Genomic DNA, 20254 nt, shown 5'->3' with positions numbered 1-20254 from the left:
CTGCTGCTGCTGCACTTCTTTTTCTTCTATGGCTCGACAGTCCAATATTGAACCTTGGCCTTCTGTATCAAACCTTGCCAAATGTAACTTCTTGCGTCATTCTTTTCCAATTCCTTACTCCTAATATCTTTAGCATCCGCCTCCATGGCATCGATCCATCTTTTCCTTGGTTTGCCCACCTGCCATTTGCCTCCAATTATGCAATTTTCTTTGGAATTCATTACTTTTCCATACTCTGGACGTATCCTGCCCATTGCAGTTTTTTCAGTTTAACTGTTATAAAGAAGCATGGCTCTTTGAACAGATCTTATAGCTTCTTGTCATAGACGGAGATATGGGAGGGGGGCACAGAGAGGCAATGCCTCCCATGTCAGAGTGATATAAATTACTGTCTCTTTCTAGCATTAGATACAGTATGAAGAAAGCATAACTTTGCAAATTAATATGCAAATAAGCATTATGTTTCTAAGTATAGGCATTCATTATGTGATTTGTCTTTTTATAATATGGGTAAGAAAGAACTGGAACATGCCTGGAACATTTTCTAGAGAGAATTCATTCAGTTCATTTCATGTGGTAGTTCGTGAGATGCCCATTCCTTTCTAAAAGTACTGGTAGCCTATGGAACAAAGTGGAAGTAAATGTATGGTATTAGTAACAAGGAAGAACCTGTTAATACTATGCGTAATAGTGTAACTGTTTGTGGATCTGCTGCAGATGATGAGATTCAGTGGTGATATTCAAGTAGTTTAACAACCAGTTCTCTCATGTGTGCTATGTTAAACATATACGGTTATGTTCATGGTAATTGCGAATGTCAGGTAATCCATACTGAATCCTAGGCCTCATCTCACCAAATACTATCGCGCTATCACCAATCCCATTGATGCTTAATAGTGGATTAGTTGATATAGCGTCGTTAAATAACAAACTAAAAAAATAATTGAAGCCATCTACCACCTTGCTTTAAACCTTTGATAAGTAGTAAAGGTATGAGCTTATTTTGATTAACTTTCTTTCATTGTCAAGCATATTACGTAATTTAATTAATCTAGTTTGTGTACCATACAATAATGCAGTTTCTAATTTTCTTCGTGAGATACTGTCATAGGCTTATTTGATATCAATAAAGAGCATGTAAATATCCACATTAAATTCTCCTCACTTTTCTCTTAAATATTTAAGTATGAACAAGTTATCTGTTGTAGACTTTGCTGGTCGAAACCCCATCTGATATTCTCCTATAAACTTTTCGAAGTATACTACTACTACTACTACTACTACCACTACTACCACTACTACCACTACTACCACTACCACCACTACCACTACCACTACCACTACCATTACCACTACCACCACCACCACCACCACCACCACCACCACCACCACCACCACTACCACTACCACTACCACTACCACTACCACTACTACTACTACTACTACTCCACTGCCATCTCTCCCATTGTCTCTTAGTAGTTCTTAATTGCTATCAATTTTTAATCGTTTCCAGTTGTTTCATTGCCTTTTTTTATAGTTTCTTTTTTCATAATTTTTTTCACGACCTCTACTCTAGTTAATTGTAGACACTCTGTCTTTGGTTTTCTCTTGAGTTATTGTCATTTCCACAAACGAAGCAGTGATGACCAAATTACAAACACAGAAAAATGCAATATCAGAGTTTGTTATGAGTCACAAATTCATGTAAAATATTGGTGTCTATATAAATAACTCGTAGAGAACTCAAAGCATTTTTCTTCTTTGGGAAATACATACCACAACATTATGTTAGAAAAAAAATTGGAGCTACCAAGAGTGTCATAACTTTTACATGTAAAAATGTTTCTTAATATAGGCATTGTTGGGTAGATTTGTGGTGATCCTTTCAGAAAGAAACGAAAATGTTGAATTAATTGAACAAACTTCATTGAAACAATAGTAGCTTGAATGTATAGCGGATGTGCATGTATAGAAACTGGAAATGGAATATAAGTAAGAATCAATGTGCACAATAAATAATTTTGCATTGAAAATGATCATTGTTTACATTAATTACGAGAGTCATTTCAGAAGTAATGGCAACTAAGCTGCAGAAATAGAATTTCACTGTATGCGAGTGAAGGTTACTGGAATGTACTTTGCAATGCTAGTACCAAATTGGGTCCGGGTACAGGAAGCAATTGGTAAGGAAAATTGAAAGATGCGTAAATAGAAATAATTGTTTTATTATGCACAAAAGAAACAAAGTACATTACTCATAGCAAATATCCTTCAAAATAATCCCTCAAGGCTTCCACACATCTTTGTCAATGATGATGCAGGCATTGAATACCATTGGCTGTGTGTGATTCGGCTATGTGTACCACCTCTCACTGAAACACTATTGAGATGTCCTCCCTGTTTGCACACTACTTCCCAAGTAGCAGCTTCTTCAATAGTGGAATGAGATCAAAGTAGCATGGACTGAGATCAGACAAGTAGGGAGGATGTTCCAATGCATTATCACCCAATGCTTCTCGTAGCTCAGAATGACACTGACGACCATTTCTGCCACGAAGAACTGCAATTTTCACGTATAACCGCTGTTCATCTTTACTTACATCCATCTTGGAGTACAGTCTCTAGCATACTAACCACCACAACTAACTACCAATGCATACAAACGCAATCTGGCGGTGGCATCCTGTACGGTATGCAACAGGTTTTCAAACATATATACTGAACTAATCACATTTTCGGTTATTCGGAAGATGTAACATAGTTGCCATGACTTATGAAATGACCGTGTACATAGGTAAGTACTGTATCAGTTTTCAAAAGTACAAAATATAAGATTAGAAAAAAAATGTAATATGGTCTCCTGAGGGTCTGTCTATTACCATATAATATTAATTCCCATCTACAAACACACTTCATTTATTTTCATTGTTATGCTACAGTCACTTCTAGAAACATGACATTATTAACAACATAGTTGTGCTGCTGCAAAGCTGTATGTGGGATGAATACGTGCAATCCTGCGGGATCTTCTTTCTCACGGCCTTCCACAAGGTTCTTCACGAGATTGTTCACCTAAGTAACAAAATTGTGGAGGCAAGTTTTAATATGCATATTTAAAATTAAACAAAACTAATATTACGTCTGCTCTTAATCATATATTACCTCATGGTATTTTAGCCATTACTGGTAACAGTCCTAGATTTTTGTACCATTCTGGTAAAATTTAAGATTTATATCAACGGCCCAGTTCAAGAGGGAAACAACTCAAAATGTGAAGTTTTGAGAAACCTGCATTTTAAAGCTTTATGCTGCTGTGAAAAATTAAAGGATCACTGAAATTACTCTCAATTCTGTTAATGATATTTTATATACTGATATTAATACTATAAGTTTCAAATTAGGGTGTTTTAATTGGATTTTTCACTCGAATCCTGGTTGAGGTTTTCCCTCAACTCATTATGACCTGGGTAACTATTGGTACTGAATCCCGGACTCATTTCACCGGCATTATCACCTTCATCTCATTCAGAAGCTAAATAACCTGACATGTTGATACAGCGTCGTAAAATAACCTACTAAAAAGAAAACTAGTTTTGATGTGATGTCCGTCATTGTCCAGCTCTATCTTCTGGTTTCCAGTTGTGGTGGCTTGTGTTCATGATTGTGTCGAAAAGGGTGTGTGTTTTGAAATTCAGTTGAGTGTTCAGGATGTGCTGTTGGTGTTTTTTGTATGTTTGTAAATTTCATATTGTTCCAGACTGTGTCAAGTTTCTGGTTTTTTGGCTGGATGTGTAGTATTTTTATGTCAGCAACATAGACACTGACATGAAAATACTACACATCCAGCCAATAAACCAGAAACTTGACACTCTATACTAAAAGCCAGGTTATGAACCGACTAAACAGGAAGTAGTTGGCAAGGCGAGAGGAAAGTGCGGGTTAGAGGGGTAGCCTGTGCAGCGATGACACGTTGAGTATGACGGGGTGGATGGGGGAAGGAGAATGGAGCTTTTCATTGGACCTCACGTGAAAATGTCGTCTGCTAACGAAAATCTGGCAACGGAATCACGGAGACAGTGTAGCCAAACTTCCCAGTTCCTTTGGAGTACCACGTGCATTACGAGTCACATTTCGTACCAGCGTCATTAGCTCGTGCTTTCTAAAACCAGTAATTTTAATTACTAATATTGTTGATAGTGTTATCGAGAACTATAGACAGTAGGTATTTTAAACATATCGGTGACAAACGCTGAACATGCTTTGAATCTCGCGCCACTATTTGGCAATAGAGCTCAGAAAGCAAGCAACAGAACCTTGCTTCCGGTTTAGTCGGTTCATAACCTGGCTTTTAGTACAGAACAATATGAAATTTACAAACATACAAAAACACACCCACAGCACATCCTGAACACTCAACTGAATTTCAAAACACACACCCTTTTCGACACACATCCCACCACAACAGGGAACCAGAAGATAGCGCTGGACCTCACTAGGCTTTGGACAATGATGGACACTATGTCGAAACTAGTCTGCCAGGTAATTTTCATAATATCAACACAGTAAAGAAATTATAACGTTAATCACTTCAGATTTATATTAATTGCAAGCACATCAGATAAAACTCAGCATTTATTATGAATAACTGTATTTAAATCTCATTTCTGTTCTTTAGGTTATTATCTGACTGAAGTCGACTTGACATTTACTAAGCAAATATATATATTGAAATGATATTCCATTCTGATAATATACCTTATCTGGAGCTTTACTTTGATCACGAAGTGTAAGTGTTACACGCTGGTTGAAAGGCCATTGTAAAAGAGCGTCCCATTCACCTTCCAGCACTTGCAGAGAGGCAGTCATATGTCTACCAGTCCACTGACCCAGGCCATTCAATCTTACTTCCACCTTTAAGAGCAAAAATAATTCCTGTGAAATGTTAAATAGTGACCCTTTTTTTTATAATTTCATTAGGCCTACTGCAAAAGTTTGTTATATAATAATAATAATAATAATAATAATAATAATAATAATAATAATAATAATAATTTATTTATTTATTTATTTAATGTGCTGTACAACAGCCAGTGGCCAATTACAGTTCAGCACAAATATAACAAAAAACATAAAACAAAAATAATTATTACACATAAATATAATTACAATTAATTACAATAATGGCGATGAATGGATAACTAAGAATACTATGAGACAATGTTAATTGAGTATAATACCTAAAATAATACATAAATGATAAATCGTTGCCAAGAGCAAACTAAGTCTATACATTGAAGGGATCGAATTCGCAGCCATGCATGTTGGCATTTTTAATGCATCTGGAGACTGGTGAAAGAAATTTCGAATTTCTAATATAGAAAAGTTTGTGGGCTCTCATATCTTTTGTTGGAATACGTAAGGTAATATTGTTTAAGAAAGAGTCACAGGATATATCACCTTTGAGGACTTTACAAAAGAACAGATAATCTAGCTCATGGCGTCTAGCATATAGATTTTGACAATTAAAATATTCACATTTTCTCTCATAACTATACCCGGAATTAATGGGCAGAAATCTGAATGAACATAAGGATATAAATTTTCTTTGTATATTTTCTAATTTAGCCGAGTCCGTAGTTGTAATCGAGTTCCAAACTACAGATGCATATTCGAGTTTCGATCGCACCAATGTATAGTATAGCATTAAAAGAGAATCGGGCGTGGAAAAAGAATAAGTTATTGACCGTATTATTCCTAGCATTCTGATTGCGTGATTGTAAATGTAATCAACGTGACTATGAAAATACAATTTACTGTCAAAGAATATTCCCAAATCTTTTACGCAATCCGTTCTGTTAATTAGTACATTATTTAGATAATAATTAAATTTCAGTGAAGAAGTTTTTCTAGAAAAGGTTATTACGTTAGTTTTGGATACGTTAATTTTCATACCATTGTCTTCCGACCATTTAGCGATTGAATTAATGTCATATTGAAGTGATTGACAGTCAGTACTACTTTTGATTGTACGAAAAATTTTTAAATCGTCTGCAAATAATAAACAGTCAGAACTTATTCTTTTACATATATCATCTATAAATATAATAAATAGGAGAGGTCCTAAAGTAGATCCCTGCGGGACTCCGCAATTTATATTATAAGAATAAGAGTGTATATTAAACAGTCTTACACATGAAACTCTATTACTTAAATAATTTTCTAACCACTTTACGTAGCTTACAGAAAGGCCAATATTTCCTAACTTATGAAGAAGGATATAGTACGGAACTACATCAAAAGCTTTGCTGAAATCAAAATATATTGAATCAGTTTGTCCCTGCGTTTCAATTATTGGTACAATTTGATTTAGATATGTGACCAGGTTAGTGACAGTGGATTTAGTTTTAGTAAATCCATGTTGTGAAGAATTGAGCTTGTTTTTCACATAAAACGATATAATAATAATACCGGTACTGGTAATAATTACTATATCATATTTAAATTACCTCAGCACTGAAGAAAAATTTCAGTTTAGAATATGTGATAACTTCAGGAAAAGAGTGGTATGGTCTTCATAAAATAGACCAGTCAAAGGTTTAAACCCGTCTTTGACCATGAATTTTTTTGGACAATGTTGCAAGTACTCAACAGTAGAACCTTTTGTATTATAATAAATGTGTTATTTACAAATGTCCAGATTTGAGTCTCCTATTTGGAATTATATCTGATGATGATGATGATGATGATGATGATTATGATTATGATTATGATAATAATACCTAAAAGATAGTGCAAAACATTATCATTGAAAAATATTTTCTATAGCTTATTTACTTTGTTCTTATTTCTACATTTCATTTTCCTCTGGAAATAGTTAATATAAAAAACGGTTGAAATTTTGACATGGTCGAGAAATGGCCTGTATATCATGCCTGAAGTTCTCTTATTTAAGGAAAATTTTCGTTTATGTACGGTAAATCTAGGATACGGAATTCTTCGGTTTATTTCTCTCCCAAAGGAAGCCACACAAACTTTTAACTCCCTTAAAAAGAAATGTGGTTTGAAACCGCGACCCTACCTACAGAAAAGTGTGATACGATAACCAATACTGACAGTCCACATAGGACGACTTGAATATGAAGAGATTTATTTTTACTTACCCGAAGTTTGTAACCATGTTGTGAACTGTAAAATACTGGACTGTGTAAGATTGTATTGTTCTCTTTTGCATCAGCCATCTTTGTTTCGAAGTCTGAAATCTTCCACACAATATGACCTGCAAATAATCATTTATTCTTATGAAGTATAACATATAAGATATAATAAAGCTAGGGTTGCCAGATGTCCTGATGTGGCAGGACATTCTCGATTTTCTGTGTCCCACTCATACCCGTTGCGGGATGCAGAATGTCCTGGTTTTAAATATATTACCCATTCCTAAGCAGAATTGAAATTCGCGGACGATGCGGAACAAATGCACCACACACTGTGTTCGGACTTGAGGGGTATGCAAATTTAAGTTTTTATTTTGATGTTTATAATTATGTTAATCTAAATGTTACTTAATAAAAATGTATTTTCGTTTTTTTATAGGGACTATTAAATTGCACATTAATGACATAATATTGTAAATTATAATAAATATGATAAATATTCATTAAAACGTTGCAAAAGTAATTATTTAATTATCTTATACATACATAGGCTACACTGTATTAATGGACTATTATTAAATCGCTTGTATATCAACTGCAGTAAAATGTCCCTCTTTGATATTTTTCTAGCAATCCTAAATAAAGCTCAGTACGGTGAACTACTAGTCAGCACAGCTGATCATGAAATTATCGAGGTTCAGACACAAAATCTCTTTGATACAAGTTGCATGGTTGAGGCTTTTTGATGTAGGCTAAATGTCTATATCGGAAGATCACTAAAGAAATTTGAGTCATGGAGCCGGGTAATGTAATGAGGGAACGAAAAGTGTAAGATAAACTTCGTGCCTCATGGTTTTCCACGTAGTCCATCTCATTCCATGACCAAATGAACTTACAATAGTTCGAAAACTAGAAGGCTTATGATATTAAACCCTATATGTAAAATGATCAGAAAATAGTGAGCTCTAAAAAGGGTACTATATTTATTTACATTTACCATAGTTTAATAATTATTGGCATTATATACACTTTTAACACTTATATTATCACTGATAAATTCTAAATATTACAACAGTAAAGAAGTTGGAAATTTAATCAGTAAATATTATCATCTAGTTTCTTGGGAATGCCAAATTCAAATTCTTATTGAATTTGACATTCCCAACAAACTAGTTCGATTAATTTAAATGTGTCTCAGTGAAACTTACAGCAGAGTCCATATAGGCCAGTATCTATCTTATGCTTTTCCAATTCACTGTGGGCTAAAGCAAGGAGATGCACTATCACCTTTACTTTTTAACTTCGCTCTATAGAATATACCATTAGGAAAGTTCAGGATAACAGACAGGGTTTGGAATTGAATGGATTACTTCAGCTTCTTGTCTATGCGGATGATGTGAATATGTTAGGAGAAAATCCACAAACAATTAGGGAAAACACGGAAATTTTACTTAAACCAAGTAAAGCGATTGGTTTGGAAGTAAATCCCGAAAAAGAAAGTATATGATTATGTCTCGTGACCAGAATATTGTACGAAATGGAAACATAAAAATTGGAGATTTATCCTTCAAAGAGGTAGAAACCTTCAAATATCTTGGAGCAGCAGTAACAAATATAAATGACACTCGGGAGGAAATTAAACGCAGAATAAATATTGGAAATGCCTCTTATTATTCGGTTGAGAAAGTTTTGTCATCTAGTCTGCTGTCAAAAAATCTGAAAGTTAGAATTTATAAAACAGTTATATTACCGGTTGCTCTGTATGGTTGTGAAACTTGGACTTTCACTTTGAGAGAGGAATAGAGATTAAGGCTCTTAGGAAAATATTTGGGGCTGAAAGGGATGAAGTTACAGGAGAATGGAGAAAGTTACACAACACAGAACTGCACGCATTGTATTCTTCACCTGACATAATTAGGAACATTAAATCTAGATGTTTGAGATGGACAAAGCATGTAGTATGTATGGGCGAATCCAGAAATGCATATAGAGTGTTAGTTGGGAGACCGGAGGAAAAAAGACCTTTAGGGAGGCCGAGACGTAGATAGGAGGATAATATTAAAATGGATTTGAGGGAGGTGGGGTATGATGATAGAGAGTAGATTAATCTTGCACAGAATAGGGACTGATGGCAGGCTTATGTGAGAGCGGCAATGAAGGCAATGAACCTGTGGGTTCCTTAAACGCCATTTGTAAGTAAATAAATATTATCATCATTTATAGATCTATTTTTAGTACAGTACAACTAAGTCAAATTAAAGTGAAATTTTCAAATGTAAAGGGTAGCTATGTTATTATTGAAAATAAATGTTGGGAATGGAATACTAGTGGTAGGCCCTACATAAAAGGGTAATTTATAAACTCTATATATTTCATTACCTAAAAAGTAATTTTAATAGAAGACATTTTACGTCCATCTCTTCGGAACCGAGGTCCCACTGTCAACTTTTTACGTTCTTTCACCTCAACCAACTCAGGGGAAAATATCGGGCAATTTATAGGCAACAAGTCTTCGGATTCCTTTGGCCACCATTATTTCTTTCATATTCATTCTCATTTCAAAGGGATACAATACACCCACTTTATGGGCATTTGAGACATCAATGGAGAAGCAATAAAGCAGCATATGGTAGAATTAAAGAATAACTAAGTAATGCCTAACTTTATGTCATGCCCGAAATGTATATCACAATGACAGAAGATTGTGAATAGAGAATTAATTTACTTACTTATAAATGGCTTTTCAGGAACCCGCAGGTTCATTGCCGCTCTCACATAAGTCCACCTTCGGTCCCTATCCTGTGCAAGATTAATCCAATTTCTATCATCATACCCCACTTCAATCAAATCCATTTTAATATTATTCTCCCATCTACGTCTCGGCCTCCCCAAAGGTCTTTTATCCTCCGGCCTTCCAACTAACATTCTATATACATTTCTGGATTCGCCCATACGTGCTACATGCCCTGCCCATCTCAAACGTCTGTATATAATGTTCCTAGTTATGTCAGGTGAAGAATACAATGCGTGCAGTTCTGCATTGTATAACTTTCTTCATTCTCCTGTAACTTCATCCCTCTTAGCCCCAGATATTTTCCTAAGCACTTTATTCTCAAAGACCCTTAATCTCTGTTCCTCTCTCATAGTGAGAGTCCAATTTTTACAACCGTACAGAACAGCTGGTAATATAACTGTTTTATAAATTCTAACTTTCAGATTTTTTGACAGCAGATTAGATGACAAAAGCTAGAGAATTAATTTAGGAGAATAAATTATAGTGCATAAATATCAAGAATTAAAACCAGATTCAAAGATAAACTATAACATTTTACTTTATCTGCAAAAGCTGCAGCTCATGAATTTTCAGAATTGGAGCAAATTGTTGATTATCAAGAATTAAAATCAGATTCAAAGATAAGCTGTAATGTTTTACTTTATCTGCAAAGCTCCATCTCGTGAATTTTCAGAAGTCGAGCAAATTTTTAATTATGAAGAATTAAAATCAGATTCAAAGATAAGCTGAAAAGACTGCAGTGGACTATAGTGGGCTTTATGTTGTCAGCAAACAGCTGGATAAATTAAGAAGATTGATTGATTGATTGATTGATTGATTGATACTGAAAGTATTATGATCAACATCCTTAAACCTTGTTTTTTATTTCACAATAGGTAATATAGTCTATACTTCGGACAGTGATAAAATAAAGAATGGAATAATGATTTCTGAGATGTTTTTATATATTAGTCTTCATGTCTTAATCGAGAATAATGATTTCAGGAATGCTTGTGTTTCTGACTAATATTTTCATTACTACTACAGGTACTTTATTATGCTTTTCTGCAATAGTAGATTCTATTTTGAATCTTCATATAATTTTGAAAAGTTTGATTTCATAAGAGTATTGATGAAAATGGCAGGCTAATATCTGTCTCTAATAAAAATCATTCACATAGTGAAAGTGTATAATACAGACTAATTAAAACTTACCGAAAGACAGAATACTGGAACCACGAACTTGTTTGGTTATTGCCTCATCACATTCATTCACACGCTGTTTCAGTTGAGCTATCTTTTTGGTTTTAGCTTCTGATGTTTCATTGAGAGATTGAATTTTTTCATTTATACTTCGTACTTCCGCTAATTGTTCTGCCCAAAGTCCACTGATCATGATATTTTCACTAGAAAGAAATTCACGGAATTCGTCCACTTCATCACGACACTTTGCTACCACCTCTCTTAAATTGTCAAATTCTCCTTGTTGTTTTTCAATTTGTCCTTTCCAGCCAATTTCACGGTCTCTGTGTTGAGCTTCTAAATTACTGTGTTTGTTTTTCTCTTCGTCTCTCCATTGTTCCAACGTGCAACATAGGTCTTCCAACTTTGCTGCCTCCATTTTGAGTTCTGTCTCAGCACGAATCCTGAGTTGTCTCTCTTGAACCACTTCTTGTAATAACCTGTTAATCTCCTCTTCGTGTCTCATTTTCCATGTTTCAAATGTGTCATTCTGTGTTTGCACTGCTATCTTTAGATCGTCTAATTGTTGATACCAGATACTTGACTTCTCCGCTTCGTAAGCAAGTTGTTGTTCAATGCTATGTCTCTGGTGTCTTTCTTCTATTAGAGCTTCCTTTAAAAGCAGAACCTCTTCTCTCAGTTCGTGGAATTGTGCAGTATTCACCTGCAATAAAATAAAGGTGTATTGTTTTTTAAATAAACAAGTACCACTACACATTATAAACCAGACTGTCAAATCCTAGTTTGTATGGCAATACACTACATGACTCTGAATGAAACTAATAATCTCTCACTATTTACACATAAAAACATAAACACACACACAAAACACAGGTAGCTACGCACAAAAAACACACACGCAAACATATACTTACATAGGAACGAACATGTTAAGAAATCCAATAAAATTAAAGAAGATACATGCTACATAATTTAAATAAAATGTTTAAAAGTTAACTATTGACCTTATACTTTCTTATCAGAAAAGAAAGATCTTTTAGGCAAACTTTCTGGTCACAATTGAGTGGCTGAATGGAATAAGGGCCCATCCCAATCTCAGTTCAGAATGACAGGCTTCAGTAAAACATGTAATAATTTTGCATTTAATTAACCTAGGGTCCTATCTTCAGGTAGAAAGATTGATGTGTATTGTGATACCATGCCAAGAAATAATATAAGATTAATATAAAGAAGAATAATTGGTATCTAATAATAAAGTTTTTCAAATTTACTGCAATTTGGATGAGCCCTTATTCCATTCAACCACTCAGTTCCTATGCCAAATTAATTTTCCAACTGCAGCGATCATATTGGAAAAATGGGCAATGGGAGAATTCTAAAACAAAATCTAAACTATAAACAATTCCAAACATAAGCGTAGGAACATCTTAAAAAAATAGAGTGAAATCCTAATAGGTTACTAATACCAGTACCTCACAGTTGGTCATGTAGTTTTGGCGATGCCTTTTACTGTCAATGAGTATCTTAGTTTAGCACTCCAAATTTAGCTTACAGTAGTTAGTATCTCCTTTTGTGTTTACTACTCTTCTTTTCTATCTGATTCATGTCTGGGGTGAGACTGCCCAAGAAGATAAGGAAACCAAGAACCTTGTACAAATAATGGTCTGAAGAAAACTGTGGAGAATTGACTTCATTACTGAATGTGTTGATTGTATATTATTTGTATATTATTGTAGACATCTTGTATGTCGGAATAACATGTATGTAACCGCATATTTATTATGTATTCACTCTGACGATGCCATGAAATCATTGTATTTCCTAAGGCTAATAAATATCTATCTATCTATCTATCTAGTGATGACAGCAGCAGCAACAATGGTTGCGACAGCAGTGGAAGGTGGTGGTTATAATGATTATGTGGCAGTGATGGTTGTATAATTGTAGTTATATGGTAGTGGTGGTTCTATGATGCCATGGTTGTATGATAATGATGGTGGTTGGTAGTGTTGGTTGTGTAATAGCGGTGGTGGTTTAGTAGTGGTGGTTGTACAATTATTATAGTTATGTAGTAGTGGCTGTTGTATTATAGTGGAAGTTGTTTGGTAGTTTCGGTTATGTGATAGTCAGCGCTGTTATGATGGCCATACAGGACTAAACAGCACATGGGAACCTACAACTTCTTAATTACTCATATAAGAAAAAGAAAATTTTGCATATGCTGTCTAAGTTTTGTACTTGGAAATCTGTACTAACCATAGATAGTTTCTTGCTGTTCCTAATGTTTCCTTTGATGTTCATAAACATAAATGGTCTACCTCTATAGTTGAAATTCAGAATCATATGTAAAAGAATAGTTGAAAAATACCGAAGTCCTGCAGATACAGACTCCAGGATTCATTAAGAAAAGTGTGAATATACGTACTCTGAGAGTTTATATAAATCAAGCTTTAAAATGTAAAGCAAAACAATTTATTTACTTCTTCTTTGACAAACAAAAAAATCCATTAAATGACGGTCAAAGGGATAGAGACTGAAGGTAAAATATATTTCAAGGGAGAAACATAGTGGTCAGGAAAAAAAAATTACCATAACGGCATTGGTGATAGTGGTGGTTGTACAATGGTAGTTGTGTGATGGTGGTCATATGGTGAAGTAGCTGTTTGATACCTAGTGGTCCACACCTTTGGAGTAACGGTCAATGCGTCTGGCCGCGAAACCAGGTGGCCCGGGTTCGATTCTCAGTCAGGGCAAGTTACCTGGTTGAGGTTTTTTCCGGGGTTTTCCCTCAACCCAATATGAGCAAATGCTGGGTAACTTTCGGTGCTGGACCCCGGACTCATTTCACCGACATTATCACCCTCATCTCATTCAGACGCTAAATAACCTAAGATGTTGATAAAGCGTCGTAAAACAACCTACTAAAAATACCTAGTGGTGGTTGTGTGGTAATGGTGACTGAATGATAATGTGGTTGTATATTAGTACTGGTACTTGTTTGGTAATGTTAACTGTATGATAATGGTGGTATTAATAGTAGTAGTCTTAGTGGTGGTTGTACTGTGTAACAGTAGTGATTGTGGGGTAATGACTATGGTAGTGATAGGTCTAGTTGTGTGGGAATGATGACTGAATGATAATGATGGTTATTGTGGTACGGTAGTGTTATTTGTATTTAATAGTGGTGGTTGTGTGGTAGTGACAATACTGTGAAAATTATGGATTGGCTGTAGTAGTGGTGATTATATAATAATGGTGTTTGTGTGGTTTTAGTAATTGTATGATAGTGATGGTTGTGTGATAGTTGTAATTATGATAGTGGTGGTAATGGTGGACGTCATTGTAGTGAAATAGTACCGGTAGTGATAGTGATAGGTGATGGTTTCACATATACCGCTACCGGTACTTAATTTTTTTATTCTGATTCAATGTCGAAATTGATTTATAAAACTTTCCATTTAAATCAGAGAATTGAAAGACATAGATCTACTAATCTGAAAATTTAGTTACCTGAGGTGCTGTAGTATTATGAGTGGTATTTTCAGCAACTTGCACGCGTTGATTGAGTTTCTTCAGTTCAAGTTTCCATTCTGCTTCTGCTCGACAACGTTCGTTTTCTTCTTTCAGTAAGGCTTTCTTTATGACCATCAGTGCTGCTATAACCTTGTCATTCCATTCCTCAGGCATTCCGTTCACCTGTAATAATATATCCAGGCATTCAGTAAATTTTCGTACCATACTAGTGAAGATACGGTATGCGACAAAACAAACGATACTGAAATTCTTGCTCATCTGCTGTCCACGTTTCCCTAGCAACGAAGTATTTATTTATTGAGTAATAATACTAGTTTGACATATTATTGTGAATTCAGTGTTGTGTTGATTTCTGCAATTTATAGTTCTCACAACAGAGGAGAAGGTGTTTATCGTGGAACAATATTTCCGGTCAAACGGAGTAGGACGTCAGAATGGGCCAAGTTTGCTTCACGTTAAAGAACAGTACGAGGAATGATTTAATAAGGAGCCACCAAATTACAGAACAATGTTAGCTATCGTTGACAAGTTCCGTCATACAGGATCAGTCTTATGTCAACAAAAGTGGACAACAGGGCGCAACTCGTTTTTTAGGGTTTGAACGGCCTGATGTCGATATACAGAAACCACTGCACAGTGCACGGGTTATGGTTTGGTGCACTATTTTCGGTCATAGAATACTGTGCCCTTATTTCGTCGAGGATATTGCACAGAATCCAAAAACTGTAAACCAGGTACTCTACAGAAACCTCATTATTACCCCAATCGTGTAGAATTTTCGCCGTTTTTGTCGCGCCCGAAACTTACCCCTCCAGCGACAATGGATGCAGCCCACACCGCATGGGAGTCACTTGCTCTTCTGCAACGACACTTTGGAGATCGTCTATTTCTCGTAGAACTACATTTCCGTACCCTTCCTGCTCCCCGGATCTCATGGCCCTAGATGTTTTATATATGGGACATGCTGAAATAATCAGTTTTCAAGACAGATGACCCGTCTACAAATATTCCCGAATTACGCAAGGAGATAACGTTGTTTTTGTATCATTACAGCAACCTTTGTTCATCAACATGTTCAATAATCTTCAGAAACGTTATGAACAATGTGTGGCACGTGATGATAGACCTACACATTTTGAACACATACTTTACGTACCAATGCAATAAAATAAACATTTCAGTGTCGTTTGTTTTGCCGCATGTTGTATAAAAGAAAGTGTGATATAAAATCGCATACAGAGTAGATATTGCATTTATATAAGTAGGCCTATATTTTATAGTTTATTAAATAATTTTATCGTAAAGAAATGAACATGCAATAATTATAATGATGACGGCAATAACAGTGATAGTTTAGGAGCTAGTGTGATGGTTGCTTGTGTTATTATCATCATTATATCATCGCCAATAATTTGTACGATAACTACTGTACATTGCTGAGTTACTGATGTCAAAATAGCCTATACTAACAGTGTTCTGTGTTACTACATGTGTTCAGCTTAAGTAAGCTTTGAGAATATTCTGACAAATTACATGAAGTTGTAATACAGAGAATTATGTTTGTTATGTAATTCAGTGTTACCAGCATCGTGATGCACTTGGGGAGCTACGATAGGTAGCGAAATCGATTGCGAATGCCAGCTATAACGGCTGGGGGGATCATCGTGCTAACCACACGATACCTCCAATCTGGTTGGATGATCGTCCACCTCTGCTTCGGCATGTGTGCGTGAGGCCAGCAGCCGGCTGGTCGGTCTAGGCCCTTCCCGGGCTGTAGCGCCGCGGATTATTATTATTATTATTATTATTATTATTATTATTATTATTATTAATATTATTATTATTAACATTATTATTATCATTATTATTATTATTATTATTATTATTATTATTATTATTATTATTATTATTATTAATTCAGTGTTAAGACTTGTTTTCAGTGGCTACATTTTTTGAGTTGAGAATTGCTGTTGCTTCCGAATGTATTTTAATTACTTCTGTAAGTTATTAATTTACGTAGTTATTCTTTGTGTGTTGAAAATATATTGTTATTGTTGAGGATAAGGAGGTCAATAAATTGCATTTTTTATGTTTATTTCTCAGAACTAACTTCGAGTGGCTTTGTTATAGTCCTGTATGTTGGGATGAACCTATCCTGGTACACACTTGCCCTCAAGCAAGAGGCGGTAAATCTGAATGTGAACTACAACAAGATAGCCTACAGTACAACGCTACGTTCGGTTCATTTTGTCGAGTATGTCGAAGTTCGATATTCGCTGATGTTAAGCTCTGCAGAAGCCTGTCCTGTTTGTTCGACCATGTTAGGAAAATATTTGTTGTTCTCCTCTCCCATCCATGTTTTAAACTGCTTAAGCATTTGAGCACATATCTTGAGATTAGTTTTCATATGGAATAAAACATAACATTGATGTGTAGTATGAAAATGAAGTAATTCATTTTGTTGATTAACAAGTTGAATATTATAAGCTAAAATAATGTGTAGTATGAAAATGAATATTTTATTTATAAACAGATTTGATATTATAAGGTGTAATGATGTGTAATATGAAATTATGGAATTTATTTTTTGTATTAAGCTGTTCACGTTATTACAATTTCTTCATCCGTATAGTCACACATCTATTGCTGCTAAGCAACTGTGATTTATTTGAATATTATGTGAAGAATGTAATAAAATATAATTAATTAATTAACTAGTGGACTTACTCGTGTTAATTATGTAAGTTTGTGTGGCTTACAGCTGTTTCGGTGCTTCGGTGCTGAGGATGCTCAGAGCCTCAGGATGGTGTTTGAAGCACCGAAACAGCTGTAAGCCGCACAAACTTACATAATTAACACGAGTAAGTCCACTAGTTAATTAATTAATTATATTCAAGTGTTAAAAGTAGTGTACGCAAGATTCAAAATGCAATAAAATATACTTTGTCGGTAGTTCGTACAATAAACACTGTCATGTATTTTAAATATATATTGTGATTTACTTATATATGAGGAGAGGAGAGGTCAACGAACTTGAAGGGACTCGTTCGAATGAATATTTATAAGATACCTGCTTCTGCAAAGTGGTCTTCGGTTCTACAGAGACTCGGAACATGAACTGAACATAGCATCCGTAATGCACGACGCATATGAAGCAAATGAAAACATTAATGAAGGAGAACATTTTGATGTCTATTCAATAAAATAGAATTGACTTTAAAATAAATTGAAACCATTACCGGTATTTTTATAAATATATTTTAATGACATATCAAATAATGATTTTTGTTAGTGAACAACTCATATCTTTAGAAGAAAAACTGTTTAATACCTGACTGATATGTTGAGATTCACGTTGTTGCAATATTGACGTTAGATCTACGTTCTGTGGTATGTTTGGTGTGGGAGGAAAATTTGTTGTTAGCTGTTGTATGTTCGGTGTAGGAGGTATGTTTGTTGTTGGCTGCTGTATGTTTGGTATAGGAGGTAGATTTGTTGTTGGCTGGTGTATGTTTGGTGTAGGAGGTATGTTTGTTGTTGGCTGCTGTACTGCAGTTGTTTGTGTTCCACTTGTTGGCCACCTTTTGTTCATGCATTCGTTGTCCAGATGGTGCTGCATTTCATGTCTTTCCACAGTTACTCCACACTTATTTGGACATCCTTCTAGCACTAGATGGCACTGTTGCATGTGTGCCTACAAATAGACAAAAGATTAAACGTTCAGTAGGTTCTTAAAACTTTGAACATACATCTAAATACTGTGAGGAGGAGGTAGAGAGAGGGGGAAGAGAGAAAAACAAAGAAAAATTAACAAAATTACCTTATTGGTTTTATGTATTGCTCAGCATGAATTGATTAGGAGGCCGACCACATTGAATCCCTAGTTGAAGCGGCTATCTAAGTGAATTCTGTCTCATCAATTACTGGTACTGTTATTTTAAATAGGGTTAACAATTAAACACTATTATATAAATAATATTAACATAATTGGGATTTATATAACATGTAAATCATATACACCATGTCCCACTTAGAGGGATCGAGAAATAAGTGCTAATTTAAAGTATAAATAATGGTTTTATAACATAACTTTTTGTACAACTTGATGTTAAAACTCTCCGAGTTTCGGAGAATGGTCAGTGCAACTCAATGTGTGCGCCTCGAGCTACCCTGAAGACATCCAAACGGTACTCAATGTTCTGCCAAGTGTTCCATAACATTTGTGGAGTGATTAGCGCAGCTGCATCTATAATGCATTGTCTCAGTTTTTCCAACGTGTCAACTGTACCACGTTGGTACACAACATTCGTCATAAAGCCCCAGAGAAAGGATCAATGGGCGTCAAGTCGGGTGACCTCGGTGGCCAGGCAAGGGTTCTCCGCCACCATCGTGGCTTAGTCAGTTAAGGCGCTTGCCTGCCGGTCTGAAGTTGGTCTCGGGCGCAGGTTCGATCCCCGCTTGGGCTGATTACCTGGTTGGGTTTTTTCCAACCGTAAGGTGAATGCCAGGTAATTTATGGCGAATCCTAGGCCTCATCTCGCCAAATACCATCTCGCTATCATCAATCTCATCGACGCTAAATAACCTAGTAGTTGATACAGCGTCGTTAAATAACCAATTAAAATAAAAGATTCTCCTTTTCCGATCAACCTATTGTGAAAGTTTGCATTCAAGAAGCCATGCACTGCTCCATAGTAATGGGGTTGAGCATCATGTTGCTGAAAAACCGATCCTGGGGGAGTTGATCAACAACAGAAGTTCTGCACATATCCAGATACACATTCCCTTTGATTGTCGCCTCGATGAAGAAGAATGGTCCAGTGACGGAATATTCTACTGAATGGCGCCAGGCTTGTTTCCACGATAAACGTTAGTGCGCATGCGCATGAACATGCAGCTGTTCTTAAACCATTGATGGACAGTGGACAGTTTTTGCAACTTGTCAGATGTGAATCAAAACAATATCTTCATCTGATTTTAAATGATGAGCAATTATTTCTCGATCCCTCTAAGCGGGATACAGTGTATTGTTTAGTTCTTTAATTTCTCTAATAATGCATAGTACATACAATACAATACTTATGTATCATATTCATCATCATATAGTGTTCTGCCCAAGAGCAGGTCTTTCACTGCAAACCCAGCTTTCTACAATCTTTCCTATTTTCTACCTTCCTCTTTGTCTCCTCATATGATCCATATATCTTAATGTCGTCTATCACCTGATATCTTCTTCTGCTCCGAACTCTTTTCCCGTTCACCATTCTTCCAGTGCATCCTTCAGTAGGCAGTTTATTCTCAGCCAGTGGCCCAACCAATTCCTTTTCCTCTTGCAGACCAATTTCAGCATCATTCTTTCTTCACTCACTCTTTCCAACACAGCTTCATTTCTTATTCTATCTGTCCACTTCACACACTCCATTCTTCTCCATATCCACATTTCAAATGCTTCTATTCGCTTCTCTTCACTTCGTCGTAATGTCCATTTTTCTGTCCTATACAATTCCACACTCCATACAAAGCACTTCACTAGTCTCTTCCTTAGTTCTTTTTCCAGAGGTTCGCAGGAGATGTTCCTTTTTCTGTTAAA

The 20254-nt window shown here is 35.5% G+C and overlaps 2 protein-coding genes across 2 annotated transcripts in view; one reads left to right on the top strand and one right to left on the bottom strand.

Moving 5' to 3' along the window:
- Positions 1-2209: 2209 nt before the first annotated feature.
- Traf-like (TNF-receptor-associated factor-like) overlaps positions 2210-20254 on the bottom strand; it is a 31640-nt gene continuing 13595 nt past the window's right edge. The window contains exons 3-8 of the mRNA XM_069835523.1: positions 17996-18358; positions 14641-14826; positions 11143-11833; positions 7161-7276; positions 4756-4911; positions 2210-3072 (exon numbers count right to left, since the gene is read on the bottom strand). Of these exons, the coding sequence (XP_069691624.1) occupies positions 2929-3072; positions 4756-4911; positions 7161-7276; positions 11143-11833; positions 14641-14826; positions 17996-18358 (1656 nt within the window). The 3' untranslated portion in view covers positions 2210-2928. The remainder of the gene's footprint in view (positions 3073-4755; positions 4912-7160; positions 7277-11142; positions 11834-14640; positions 14827-17995; positions 18359-20254) is intronic.
- LOC138706349 (NEDD8 ultimate buster 1-like) overlaps positions 4409-20254 on the top strand; it is a 70780-nt gene continuing 54934 nt past the window's right edge. The window contains exon 1 of the mRNA XM_069835522.1: positions 4409-4539. Coding sequence (XP_069691623.1) covers positions 4507-4539 — 33 coding nt within the window. The 5' untranslated portion in view covers positions 4409-4506. The remainder of the gene's footprint in view (positions 4540-20254) is intronic.

This window comes from Periplaneta americana, chromosome 9, assembly GCF_040183065.1.
Source record: "Periplaneta americana isolate PAMFEO1 chromosome 9, P.americana_PAMFEO1_priV1, whole genome shotgun sequence".
Classification (NCBI taxonomy): Eukaryota; Metazoa; Arthropoda; class Insecta; order Blattodea; family Blattidae; genus Periplaneta; species Periplaneta americana.
Note: the sequence above shows the minus strand (reverse complement) of the source record. Positions and strands in the feature narration are given on the sequence as shown.